Consider the following 14,576-nt stretch of genomic DNA (forward strand, 5'->3'; position numbering starts at 1 on the left):
TTTGGTTTTTGTCTTTTTGTCTTTTTAGGGCCGCACCCTTAGCATATGGAGGTTCCCAGGCTAGGGGTCAAATCAGAGCTGTAGCCGCCGGCCTACACCACAGCCACAGCCATGCCAGATCCGAGCCGTGTCTGCGACCTACGCCACAGCTCACAGCAACGCCAGATCCTTAACCCACTGAGCGAGGCCAGGGATTGAACCCGCAACCTCATGTTTCCTAGTCGAATTCGTTAACCACAGAGCCACGATGCGAACTTCCAAGAGTGTTTTTTTTTTTTTTTTTTTGTCTTTTTGCTATTTCTTGGGCCGCTCCTGCGGCATATGGAGGTTCCCAGGCTAGGGTCGAATCGGAGCTGTAGCCGCCGGCCTACACCAGAGCCGCAGCAACGTGGGATCCGAGCCGCGTTTGCAACCTACCCCACAGCTCACGGCAACGCCGGATCCTTAACCCACTGAGCAAGGGCAGGGACCAAACCCACAACCTCATGGTTCCTAGTCGGATTCGTTAACCACTGCGCCACGACAGGAACTCCGAGTTTTTTCTTTTAATCAAACATTCGCAAATATTCACCAAACAGTACAAGGTCCTAATAAAGATACTGTCAGTTCACAAAATAAATCTCTTCCTTCTATAAGTTTCCACCACACTTGAAATAATTATCTGAAATGGTGAAGGAAGAAACAGTGCCCGCATTGTGACTTCAGAAAAGCATCCATTAGTATCATGCTGTCATAGCACCTGGTGTCGGGCACAGCATACTGAAAGGCTCGGGTTTGCCCTGCAGCACAGAGGGATGCTCGTGTGCCATCCTGGGTTTGGGGCAAGGATCTTGAGTCAGACAGACCTAGATGTGAATTCCGGTTCTACGACTTAATCACCCGGAACCTTGAGAAAATTACTTAACCTCTCTAAGACTCACTTTCTTCAGTTGTGAAATGGGAATTCTGATAGAACCTGCCTCACAGGGATTTTGTGATGATTAAACGAGATAAGACCAGAAGGCCTGACGTGGTGCCTGACACACAGCAGGTGTCCAATAAATGCCAGCTGTTCTTATTATTTTGTTGTTATAGGGGTTTTTTGTTTCGCTTTGTTTTTTGTTTTTGTCGTTTCAGGGCCGCACCTGCAGCATATGGAAGTTCCCAGGCTAGGGGTCAAATCAGGGCCTCAGCTCAGCTGCCAGCCTACACTACAGCCACAGCAACCGCAGATCTGAGCCTCAACTCTGACCTATACCACAGCTCATGACAACGCCAGATCCTTAACCCACTGAGCAAGACCAGGGATCAAACCACGTCCTCATGCACACTAGTCAGTTTCATTACCACTGAGCCATGACGGGAACTCCTGCTATTGGCATTATTTTTTTTCTTAGGGCCACACTTGCGGCCTATGGAGGTTCCCAGGCTAGAAATGGACTCGGAGCTACAACTGCTGGCCTGCGCCACAGCCGTAGCAACACCAGATGTGAGCCACATCTAAGACTTATACCACAGCTCAAAGCAGCACTGGATCCTTTAACCCACCGAGCCATGCCAGAGATTGAACCCTCATCCTCGTGGATACTAGTCAGGTTCTTAACCTCCTGAGCCACGACAGGAACACCCATTGTTATTGGTATTACTATTAAAGAGCTTTTTAAAATTCTAACTGCATGCCGTAAGATTTAACCACCACAGGTCACCCCAAACTTGTGATTTCCCCTCTTCAACCTACAACCCCTGATCTCTGTTTCTTCCCCCGAATGTGGCAGATTGCAGAGCTCTACATCTTGTCCCAGCCCTTCATGGTACGGGTCATGGCGACAGAGCCTCCCCTGATCAATTTGCTGCCTGGTAACTTCACCCTAGACATCCCCGCCTCCATCATGATACTCACCCAGTCCAAGAACTCGACTGCAGAAACCATCGTTTCCATGGACTTCGTAAGTCTGTGGGGTCAGGAGGGCCGCCTACGGATACTGATCCTGTTGAGCGATAGACACCAACTGGCAGGGCCTAGTGATGTTTGCAGGAGTGGGATGTGATGCATCAACCAGGGTGAGGACGGGGTCGAGACTGCATGGGGGTAGGTACGGAGGCCAGTGTTCACACCTCCATACCTCGTAAAATAGCTCTCCACCCTTCTCCACTTCCTGGGTGCCTCTCCCTCTGCTGCAGTTACGCTGATTACCAAATTTCTCTGTTCTTGAAATAAGTCAATCTCTGTGGAGTTCAAGTTTATTTGAATAGATGAAGGTCAAGTGCAATCCAAGAGAAAATGACTAGAACAATGAACCTAAGCAAGATCACACACACACACAGTACATGGGAAAGAGAGATTAGGGGGAAAGAAAAAATCATTTAAAGGAGATCTTCAAGCCCAGAGTCTTTATAGTTAGTTTCCCCACCTGCAAGACAATATTTTCAGGGCTCTTTCTTTCCAGTATCTCTCAGAATAAGAGGAAAAGTGAAGTTCAAGTTTCCACTCTAGGTAATGATATCAGTGGCCAGAATGGCCAAATTCACTCATCTTAGTAAGGAATGCTTTTGTCGTCCGCAGGTTGCTAGTACCGATGTTGCTCTGGTTATTTTGGGACAAAGACTGATCTGCTCTTTATCGCTGAACAGGTAAGCTAGGTTGATACGATTGTTGGATGGTAGTAATAAGTGAATCAACAGGCCACCGAGACAAAGTGAACGTTAACAGCAGGTGAAGTTACCATTGGATAGAACATGAATCCCTTCAGTGTTTCTCCTGGAGTAGCCCTGATAATTTCAAAGTATGGACCTAACTGAAAACTGTGTTATAAGGTTTTTCTTTTTTCTTCGCATTCTAATACTCAGACAAATTTGGCAGCAAAATAATTGTAAATATAATTCCATAATGTAAATTCTCCTTCTAATGGTACGCAATAGAAAATAAAATTCCGGAGCTCCTGCTGTAGCCCAACAGGTTCAGCAGCATCTCTGTGGCCCTAGGAGGCAGGATCGATCTCCAGCCTGGCTGAGTGGGTTAAAGGATCCAGTGTCACTACAGCTGCAGTGTAAGTCAAAACTGTGGCTCAGATCTGCTCCTTGGCCCAGGGAACTCCATATGCCATGGAATGGCCAAAATGAAAATTAATTAATTAAATTACACTAGGTTCCTCTTCAACGAACTTAGAATGGATGCTAGTAAAGAAAGAGCATGAAACTTTGAGGTCAAAGAATGAAGTCTCAAATCCCTGCTCCCTGGTTCCAGAACTTGATCAAGTCCTTATCTGTAAAATAATGAAGTTGGACAGAATCACCTCTGAGTTGCCTTCAGCCTCTGATACTCTGATCCCACTGCTAGAACATAGAGTTGAACAAGACCATGCACCATGGCCTGGCTGGCTCTCAAGTGCAAGCCATGCCTTGTGAAAGGGCTTGAGCAGGTCATATACACAGACCATGGAACACTAATTGCCTCTGGGAAGAACCATCTGCAAAGCCCATTTTCCTCAGCCCTATAAAGCCAATAGTTGAAGCCATGAATCAAACTACTTAGGAGGGAGGATATGCCGAATGATCAGGTGGCCTCGACTAAATCTAAAAAAGGAGGAAGAGGAAGCAATAAAACAGACAAAGCGGAGTCTGAAAAGAATGGGAAACCAGCAGAGGGGAAAGTAAGCTAATCACCATAAGTCATCTTGATGGTTAGGAAAACTATTGTAAAAACATGGAAAATGTTTTCAATAAAATCACATTCAGTAGAAAAAGCAGGATCCGGAACTGTGTAAACACAACAGTTGGCCATGTGAAATAGCTTTCCGTCTGGACAGGGAAGTCAATTACAAATGAAGGGAAGTGTTGGCTCTGAGATTATGAGTTATTAGTTGTTTTCTTAAAATTTTCTTTATACCTGTGCTGTTTTCCCAATAAAAGGTACAATAAAAACAGAAAGTAAGGAGTTCCTGTCGTGGCTCAGCAGTAATGAGCCTGACTAGTATCCATGAGGACACAGGTTTGATCCCTGGCCTCACTCAGTGGGTTAAGTATCTGGCATTGATTGCCATGAGCAATCATATGGATCATAGATGAGGTTTGGATGGCAGGCCAGCAGCCACAGCTCCAATTTACCCCTAGCCTGGGAACTTCCATGGGCCATGGGTATGGCCGTAAAAAAAAGACAGAAAAGAAAAATCATTTCCTGTAGATAAAAGATTTCACGAAGGAATTTTCCTCCACTTTATCCAGACCTTCAATACCAGTACTGATTTCTCCATTAAACTCAATAGGCACAGTGCCCAGAGCCTACAATGCTTTAGGGACCCATGAATGTTTTAATATGTTTTAAAATAAGAATTTAAAAATCAATACAATCCAGAATGTATTATACTTGTCTTTATAACAACACAGCTTTCAAAGATAATTTTTAATAATTTTTTTTATGGAAGACATGTTCCTGAAAGCCTCAGGCTACCAGAAGTCATAACATAGCCCTGTTTCTGCAAGATCAAGGCTGATAAAATTCTGAACCTTGATGGGTGATCTTTGAGATGGCAGTTTTAAAGGTTGAGAGGATGGGGGCCAGAAAGCAGAAGGTGAGGAGGGAAAGGATGGAAGGTGAGGAGTTGGCAGTATCTGAGCGAGTCTGTGAGAGAAAGGAGAGATATGGAAGGCGGTTTGCCTGAGCCGTGGGGCTGTGCATTCAGGCGAGGCCTCTGTCTGAACACTGAGGCGAAGGGCTTCTGGGAAAGGGGAACTCAGAACCTGGAGTCAAGGGGAGCTTGAGGGCAGGGCTGTTCACTGAGGCAGCAAGCTCAGAGAAGGCAGAAACTTTTGCACTTGAGCAGGGGGCTGGTTTACTGCAGGATGGGAAGGAAGGGTTTAAGGACAGGGCTTCCGGCTGTGGCAGGCGGTGGGAAAGTTGCAGAGACCAGGTTTGCCTCTCTGCTTAAGTCGGGCTGACCGTCATCTCCAGTGTTCCCCCCACTAAAAAGCTGCACGTTCAGTGGGCGTAGCATTTATCTTTGGAGTAATTGGAGAAACTGATGGTAACCTGCTAAATTCACATCATCCAAAGAAATGTTGGCATCCATTCTCCTCTTCCTGTGGTCCACAAGCCTGCCTTGACCTTGGGAATGCAAACCTGAAATTAGGACTCCTGCCTTCCCGAAGTCTCCTCCTGTGACCTCCTTTAGACTCATATCCCAGGAAGATCTCCTGCACCCTTAGGCCTTCGTGGGGTCTGAATAGGACCACCGACTATTTTGTGAAGCCCAGTGCAAAATGAAAGTGCCTACTCCTAGTTCCAAAACCATGAAGAATTTCAAGATGGAGACAGCAGGGGTTAACACCATGCACGGGGGCCCTTCTGAGCACTGCTTAAGGTTGCATGCATTGTGTCTGAGGGCGGCTCCTGCAGCGGGTGCTACAGCAAACCTCAGGCAGGGACTGGGGAAGGCAGATGGGCAGGGTATCACTCAGGCCTCGGGCAGCCAAACCCAGAAACCAGACTGCAGAGGAGCAGGGAATCTCCCTGTGGCTCAGAGAGTTAAGTATCTGGCGTTGTCCCTGCAGTGGCTCAGGTCACTGCTGTGGCACAGGTTAGATCCCTGGCCAGGGAACTTCTGCAGGTGTAGCCAAAACAAAACAAAACTAGAAAGGAGCAGAGGCTGTACTGTAAGCATAGCCTCAGCCTTTGGCAGCAAAAGCAGTGGCCTCACCTCCCACACAGACCACCACAGCCAATGCCTCCTCTCCTGGGCCCTGAAAGCTGCTTTTCGGGAGGAGCAGGTTTGGTCCTAGGTGACGTCATGGAGACACAGCAGGAAGAGATGTAAAGTGGGTGGGGACCAGTGAAACACTCCTGAGAAGAACCAGGGACCATAGGATCTCTGAATACCCCCTCCCCAGAACACCCCAGCCTTCCCACCCACCCCTGCTGAGTGTGTCTCTCTCTGGAGCTGCTCGGGGCTGGCTCCACAGACATGAGATGCAGAAATCAGAGGGAAGTCCAAGGTGGTGCGTTTACACAGGTGGTGAGATCACAGGCTTGGAGTCAGACTAGCTGGTTCAGGTTCCAGCCCAGATTCATTAGCTGTGGGAGCTCAGCAAAGTTACTTCACCTCTCTGGGCGCACTTTCCTTTTCTACAAAATGATGTAATAAAACCTACTTCGGGGATGTTGTGAGGAATACATGCGTTAGTACATGCAAAGTGCATGGTAAGTGTTCAAGAAATATTGGCTCTGCCTATTATTATTATTATTTAGGGGCTGGCCTCAGGCAGGGAAGGAAGCGCTCAATTACACAAGATAATTTCAGTTCTATTCAGAATCACCTCACCTCCCTATCTCCTGTCCAGTGATGGCTATTAGAGAAATAGGCTTTTATTCTATTCATTATTTGTTATTTACTATGTATTATACTCTTTATATCATCTTTATCATTGAGCCTTTACTCTCTGCCGGTCCTGTGCCAAGCACCTTGCATATGTGAATTCATTTAAACCTCACAGCTCTGTATCTCCAGGGTCTGGCACACTACTCAGTTAGTGTCTGCAGACAGAATGAATAGTCCTGGAGGTAGCTGACTATCCCCATTTTACAGTGTACAGAGGTCAGATCACTCATGTTGGCCAAAATAAATAGACTGCCAGATATTTCTCAGCAAAGATGAGTTTATTTGGGATCAGGAGAGAATGGCAATTCTGGGTCCGCAACCACGGTGAGCCATGAGCAAGGGCCCACGTGGCAGGGGGCAGGGGAAGGAGAACCCTTGCATGGAGGGAGAAGGAAGTTGGGAGGGTTCTAGTAAACAGAGTCTGTGGCTTTTCTTGAGCTGAGTCCTTGCCAGGAAAGGAGTTCTCCCTTCTTCTCGTTGGGCTCTGTTCTTGTCCCAGGGTGAGAGAGCACCCCATTCTGGTCTCCTGACTCTGTCTAACTGAGCTTATTTATTAGCAATTTTTTTACACTACTCACAGAGCTGTTGAATGGCAGAGCTAGAGCTCGAACCTAAGTGAGTCTTCAAAGCCACGAGCACGTTATTCTGCCTTTAATGTGAGTGCTAAGACTCAGAAAGTGAGACTTAGACCTACCGCTTATGAAATAAGCACCCTTGCCTAGAGGAGGAAACCACGAGCACGGCGTCAGGCTAAATTGAAAGAGGCACCATGTGCTTTCTCAGTGTTAAGTATCGATAGAAAAAGAGAGGACACTGGCACTAGGTGTCCTGAGAGAGAAAAAGCATACAGCCCTTTTCTCATGGGGTTAAGGAATGAGTGAAGGGAAGAATAAACAAAGGAAAAGCCAGGAGTACTAAAATAAACTTGTCTTCTTTAGGTGCATGTGACCCGTTCAGAGCAGAGGCTCTGGAGTTGTGTGTCTCATTTCGAGTTCTACCCAGTCATTTGCTAGCTGTGTGACCTTGAGCAAGTTAATTAACCTCTCTAAGTTTCCGTTTCCTCCTCAGAGCCCTTGTGTAGAGTGTCGCATGGGTAGAGGTGAGAATGAATGAAAAACACAGCACCCAGCACAGAAGCAGTGCTCAGGAAACATTTGTTATTTCATTCTCTTTGCCCATTCTCGGATCAAAGTTTGGCCAAAGAAGAGGGAGGAAATAGTCCCAAGAGACATGACAAGTCAGGAGGGTCCTAAAAGCTGTGGAGGTGGCCCTCAGAGTCGTAAACCGATTCTTCTATCTCTTTCTACACTTGAGGCTTTTGTCCCAAACACAGTTCTATTTGGAGGGAACTCCAAGCCAGTTTGGTCCACGTAGTAAACATTTTCGAGACTAATTCAGAGACCAAATTAAACAACACTTTCCCTTTTATGGTCTTCATACAGATGACTTAATTCTAACCCTTTGTCTTAATCACATGCAAAGCTCAAGGCAATTAAATGTACGTTATTTTTCAACCATTTAGAGCTGGAAACATTTTTTGGACATTTCCATGATTGAGAATTTGGATGCTCCTAAACTGCACCCCACCCAACTTCCATACACACACACCACACACACCACACGCCTCACAACCCCTCCCACACAGCATCCTCGGAAAACGCAAATATAGTTGACTACAAGCAGATAGTATCACCACCTAACTCCACCTCTCACAGCTCGGGGAGATAAACATTTCCCAACATGAGCCATCTGGAGAGAAACCCAGGAAGGAAAACAGGTCTGGGAAGAATAGATTCGGTTTCTGTTGGAACAGCGCTGAGACAGGTCATCAGAGCTCAGGCTGAGCAGCTGGGTGGACTCCATCCCCACCCTCCCTCTGAGCTACTGCTGAGGCCAGGCAGAGGGGTGCTACCACAGTGGGGGGGCCCTGCTGGAGGAGGAGCCTGAATGACTTCTTCCCCTTCTCCCAGACTCAGGAAATTTCTAGACTGCAGAAGGCAATGGAGGAATTCCCGTTGTAGCTCAGTGGTAACAAACACAAATAGTATCCATGAGGTTGCAGGTTCGATCCCTGGCCTCGCTCAGTGGGTTAAAGATCCAGTGTTGCTGTGAGCTGTGGTGTAGGTCGAAGGTGCAGCTCGGATCCTGCATTGCTGTGGCTGTGGATAGGTTGGCAGTTGTAGCTCCCATTTAACCCCTAGCCTGGGAAACTTCATATGCCTCATATGCAGCCCTAAAAAGACAAAAAAAAAAAGAGTAGACAATGGAGTTAAAACAGTGGGGGGAGTTCCCGTTGTGGCTCAGAGGGTTAAGAACCGACTAGTGCCCATGAGGATACGTGTTTGATTCCTGACCTGATCAGTGGGTTAAGGATCTGGTGTTGTGGTGAGCTGTGGGGTAGGTTGCAGACGAAGCTCGGATCTGGCATTGCTGTGGCTGTGGTGTAGGCTGGCAGCTGCAGCTCTGATTTGACCCCTGCCTGGGAACTTCCATATGCTGCAGGTGTGGCCCTAAAAAACAAACAAAAAACACCAGGAACCTCTTCATAATCAAGAAGATCCTTTAATTCTGGAGTGGGCTTGGAGTTCCTGCTGGTGCACATTGGGACTGGCAGCATCTCTGGAGTGGGCTCAACGCATTCCTCCCCTCAAAATTTTTCATCATTAAGGAGTTCCCTTGTGGAGCAGCAGGTTATGGATCCACCATTGTTGCTGCAGCAGCTCAGGTCACTGCTGTGACTTGGGTTCGATCCTTGGCCTGGGAACTTCTGTATGCCATAGGAGCAGCCCTCCCCCAAAAATATATATATATTTTTTGTATTTGGATTAAATCCACAGCCTAGGGTTTTCAAGCTCTTCACCTTCTGGCTCTATCTTACCTCCTATAGCTCCCTAAAATGAACATTCTGCTTTAGCTGACTCAGCCTCAAGGTGACTTCAATTCCAAAGGACACTTTCCCACCCGCCATTTATCCTTACATCCCTTCAGTGAGAATTTACGGAACATCCCTCATGTGCTCTGCACTGATCTTGACACAGAGCGTTGCGAGAAGGACAATGGTGTCTACCTTCCAGGTCCGCAGCCTGGTGAAGGGAAAACTCAGATTAACAGCTAATTATAACACTGGATGCTGAGGGATGGATGCTTACACGTGGTGGTACACAGAGCGCTTCTCTCAGAGAGCAGTTTATCTCCCCGTATTACACGCACACTCGCCTCCAACCCATGCTGGTCTCCTCACCTTTTCACACCTTCTCAGAATTCCTGCTACAACTAGTGCACTGTGTCGACACACCAAGGAGCACCTGCATGCAGGCTGCTTTGTATTGTTCTCTAATTCCTTCTTGTACGTATAGCTTCTCCCTACCCCTCATAAATATAGACAGAAACAAAATTCTTCACGTTGCTCAGCACATAACCAAGCATAGGGGAAGCACCTGGAAACCTCTCGACCTGCCAGTCCTTTCTCTGTGCTGCCGCCAGAGTGATCGGTACAAAACCCTGCCATCCACCACCTTCTTAGACACCTTCCATAGATTCCTTTCTTTTTGGATAAACATCAAAATTCTAACATGGCCTGGGAAGCCCAGCCCGGTCACCTGCTGTCTGTCCGTCTGCTTCACTTTGCTGTGCTCTCTCCCTAGCTCTCTACTCCCGCCATGGGGCCTTTGCAACCTCTGCCCAGCCCCCTTCCCTCTTCCTTCCCCATTTTGCCTTTTTTGATCCTGCCCATCCCTCATATGTTAGCTCAAGGACATAGCCCTTTCCTTGGAAACTTTCTGCATCCACCAAGTTAGATCAGGTTCCTTTGTCATTTGCCTCAATGAACTCACTTCTTTCCTTCAGAGTATTTATCTAGCCTGTAATTAAACCTTCATCAGTGCAATTATTTTGTTAATGTCTGCCTCCCTGCTAGGCTGTAAATTTCATGGAGCAGTGACTGTGTTTGGTTTTTCTCACAAGCGTGTCTCTGGTCCCTGTCCCAGGGCCAGCACACACTGGGTGTTTGATAGGTTTCTCCTGGGAGAATCAGTGAGTGAATGAGTGACCACTAAGTGCTGAAAGTGCCATGCTCTGTACTCAGTCCTAGGACGACAAAGTGAAAGAAGACTGGATCTCGACCCACAGGGAGTTTTATAGTCAGAGGGCAAAGAGATAAGCAATTTTTACAGGAGACTGAGTGCAGGGATTGCTTTTCAACGTCTGTCACGGCCACAGAGTTGGAGGAATGGCGTTGTGAGTTCCTGTGCTTTGGTCCCCTTGGCCTTCATTATGTCATATTTGCTATATTGGCTTAGATTATTTCTTTTCTTTTTTCTTTTTATTTTTTTCTAGGGCCACAGCTGCAGCATATGGAAGTTCCCAGGCTAGGGGTCGAATCAGAGCTTCAGCTATAGGCCTACATGACAGCCACAGGAACACTAGATTCAAGTCACACCTGTGATCTACAACACAGCTTGTGGCAACACTGGATCCTTAACCCACTGAGTGAGGCCAGGGATCAAACCCGCATCCTCATGGACACTATGTCAGGTTCTTAACCCACTGAGCCACAATGGAAACTCCCATATTGACTCAGATTATAAAGGGCCTTTTGCCATGCTTAAAAGTTTGCACGGAGTTCCCCTCGTGGCGCAGTGGTTAATGAATCCGACTAGGAACCATGAGGTTGCGGGTTCGGTCCCTGCCCTTGCTCAGTGGGTTAAGAATCCGGCGTTGCTGTGAGCTGTGGTGTAGGTTGCAGACGCGGCTCAGATCCCGCATTGCTGTGGCTCTAGTGTAGGCCAGTGGCTACAGCTCCGATTAGACCCCTAGCCTGGGAATCTCCATATGCCATGGGAGCGGGCCAAGAAATAGCACAAAAAAAAAAAAAAAAAAAAGTTTGCACTTTAGGGAGTTCCCTTGTGGTGCAGGGGGTTAAGGATCTGGCTTTGTCACTGCAGCTGCTTGACTCGCTGCTATGGCACTGGTTTGCTAATTAGATCCCCTGCCTGGGAACTTCCGAATACCATGCACTTGGCCAAAAAAAAAAAAAAAGATCACACTTTAGCTCTAGTTTTCAATCAGGGCAATAAACCTTCTCCAAAACTTTAAAAATAGGCTATACTTTATATGTCTGCAAGGTTGGGCTATTTGAGCTCCCTTTCTTCCCAGCCATTCTGTGGTTCTGTAATAAAAATTAGCTTCTAGTAGCAGGGCCAGGTTAGGGGCCAGGTGGAGCATGAACGGTCAAAGGAGTGAAGTTGGTCGCCACCTAGTGGTCTGAATTGAGCTAGTGCGTTTTTCAGAACCAGGACGGGAGGAATTGGCTCTTTGCTCCACCCCTTTCTCTGCAATTAGTGAATATTGGCCGTTAGTAAACTAACCTGGTAAATACACCTAGAGACTAGGAAGTAGGTAGAAGTAATACGGCCTTAGTAGGAAAGGATAGTTGGTTCGTAGGAAGCTCCAGTGGTCCTGAGGTAACCAGTCATGGCTGAGGCTTTTGATGAAAGAAAAGAGGAAGCTCACAAGTTGTTCCACTTTTACATAAGCCAGCTTTCTAAATTGCTTCTAGATTGCCCATCAGAAAAGACAGGGTAACCACGGGAAGACATCCCCCTCACGTTTCACCAGCAGTATCTTCAAGTGTCTGTTCAACTGCTCAGCTTACTTCCTTTAAGGATGCCCTAAGGATTCTGGTCCTCACTTCCCATTAAGACCTATCTGAGCCACAGAGCCTCTGATGCCATTTCTGATCCTTATCAGAATCAACAGTCTTTCTGGTTTTTACTCTTAGCTGTCACTTTGAAGAAATCTCAAAACCTAATTCATACTAGCATGATAGTGGCTGATAATAAGCAGCTTTGCCTCTTTCATGAATATCCGGTCCTTAAATGTCACAACAGAAAGATGACTGAAAGAGATAAAGCCTGAATTAAATCTTATGCAATTAAACTATTTAACTGTCAACGAGAAAGGAGAAGGACAATTCCGGAAAGAGCAAACCACATGAGCAAAAAAGTAAGGAGGCCAGAAGTATCATGGAATACGCAAGAGAATACCTCAAAGTTGTCTTAAGTCTTAAGGTCTTTATGGCCTTATCCACTCTAACTTTTGGAGGCCCCATCCCAAAACATATGCCACGTGTTCAAATGCAGTCCACGGTAAATATAATTTAATAACTTTAAGCCAGGCTGAGTTAAAGTGACTCGTGACCACCATGTTACTTGTTGTAGACATTTATTCATTCTAATTTTTCAGGATTTGGGGGTATGCATTTGAAGCCAATACACTTCAACCTCAGGTAGCTAGTACCTGATAAATAAAACAGCATAGCACTACTCAGTTCAGAGTTACTGTGTATAAAATTCAAGCTAGAGAATGAAAGATGAGAGCACAGAGGCACCTGCGAGCCAGGATAAAGAAGGCCTCATGTGTTATGTAAGTCGCTTGGACTTTTTCAAGCCGTTAAAGAATTTTGAACAGGAGAATGTCCTCATAAGACAGGCGTGTATCGTAGCTCACTGTGGGGTGGTGTAGAAGTTGGAGTGAAGAGAATCAAGACTGGAGACAGGGAGATGCGTTGGAGGGGTGATGCAGAAGTACGGCCCTAGACTGGGGCAAAGAGCACCCTGGGAAGCTAAGGAGGAAACAGGATGAGGCAATGCCCTGTAACAGAGGGGAGCTTTGGGATGGGCATGGAGAGATCTTATGCAATTAAGATTTACCTGTCAATGAGAAAGGAGAAGGGCAATTCCAGAAAGAGGGAACCACATGAGTAAAAAGTAAGGAAGGGAGTTCCCGTCATGACGCAGTGGTTAACAAATCTGACTAGGAACCATGAGGTTGCAAGTTCAATCCCTGGCCTTGCTCAGTGGGTTAAGGATCCGGTGTTGCTGTGAGCTGAGGTGTAGGTCGAAGACGCAGCTTGGATCCCGAGTTGCTGTGGCTGTGGCTGTGGCCGATGGCTACAGCTCTGCTTCGACCCCTAGCCTGGGAACCTCCATATGCCACGGGTGCGGCCCTAGAAAAGACAAAAAGACAAAAAAAAAAAAAAAAAAAAAAAAAGAAAAAGTAAGGAATATACAAGGAAATACCTCAAAGTTGTCTTAAGATCTTTATGGCCTTATCCACTCTGACTTTTGGAGGCCCCATCCCAAAACATCTTGCACTTATTCAAATGCAGTCCACAGTACATATAATTTATATTTAACTATAAGCCAGGTTGAGTTAAAGTGACTCGTGACCACCATGTCTTCTCTCCTTTAACCTTTTCCTATTGGTTTTTGTTGTTTTGTTTTCAGATTCCGCCTCTCTTTGCCAGAGTCCAACCGCAGCAATATTGAGGTAGGAAACAGAGCCCTCAGTCTCCACCCAGGGAAAAATAAGAACTCTCCTACATATTGGATGATTGTTTTTTATGCCTTTGAGTGCAGGCTTTAACTTAAAATTTCTGGAGTTCCCGTCGTGGCGCAAAGGTTAACGAATCTGACTAGGAACCATGAGGTTGCAGGTTCGGTCCCTGGCCTTGCTCAGTGGGTTAAGGATCCAGCGTTGCCATGAACTATGGTGTAGGTCGCAGACGCGGCTCAGATCCTGTGTTGCTGTGGCTCTGGTGTAGGTCGGCAGCTGCAGCTCCGATTCAAACCCTAACCTGGGAACTTCCATATGCAGCAGGAGTGGCCCTAGAAAAGGCAAAAAGACAAAAAAAAAAAAAATTCTTATGTAGCTACCCACCCACCAAGTCCATTAACTATTAAACAAGAGAAGAACTGTCCAATTCACTTTTACCTACTCAAAAAAAACTCAAAAGACTGATAAGCCATTGTGTACTATTGGGGGAAAAAACAGGCATTTTCAGGGACATTTCATTTTTTATATAAAGCAATCCTCTAGAGTTAAAATTAAGATTCAGACTACCAAAAGGTGATGCTAGATATGCATTATTAGGCCATGATTAAGTTTGCTCTTCTAAGGCTTTCTACCCATCTCCTAAAAATAGATCAAGACTAGTTGTATAGATGCCTATAGGGCAGGGCCTAGGATGGTGACCTCCTGATTGCAAGAGGTCATCCCAGCATATGACTTGGAAACACCCCTTGCCTAAGCTTCAGAAAGATCAGCCAAATCACTAATCGGCATCCCTACCCTCATGTCATTTATATTCTAGAGCACTGGTTCTCAGCTAGGATCAGTTTTGCCCCCAGGAGGCATTTGGTAATATTTGGCAAAAAATAGCAGTGG

At 46.4% G+C, this 14,576-nt stretch overlaps 1 protein-coding gene across 1 annotated transcript in view; it reads left to right on the plus strand.

Moving 5' to 3' along the window:
* Positions 1-14,576, plus strand: part of BPIFC (BPI fold containing family C) — a 52,031-nt gene that overhangs the window by 33,322 nt on the left and 4,133 nt on the right. The window contains 3 exon segments of the mRNA XM_005655521.3: positions 1,755-1,925; positions 2,543-2,610; positions 13,637-13,679. Of these exon segments, the coding sequence (XP_005655578.2) occupies positions 1,755-1,925; positions 2,543-2,610; positions 13,637-13,679 (282 nt within the window).

The sequence above is a fragment of the Sus scrofa genome, chromosome 5 (assembly GCF_000003025.6).
Source record: "Sus scrofa isolate TJ Tabasco breed Duroc chromosome 5, Sscrofa11.1, whole genome shotgun sequence".
In the NCBI taxonomy this organism is placed as follows: Eukaryota; Metazoa; Chordata; class Mammalia; order Artiodactyla; family Suidae; genus Sus; species Sus scrofa.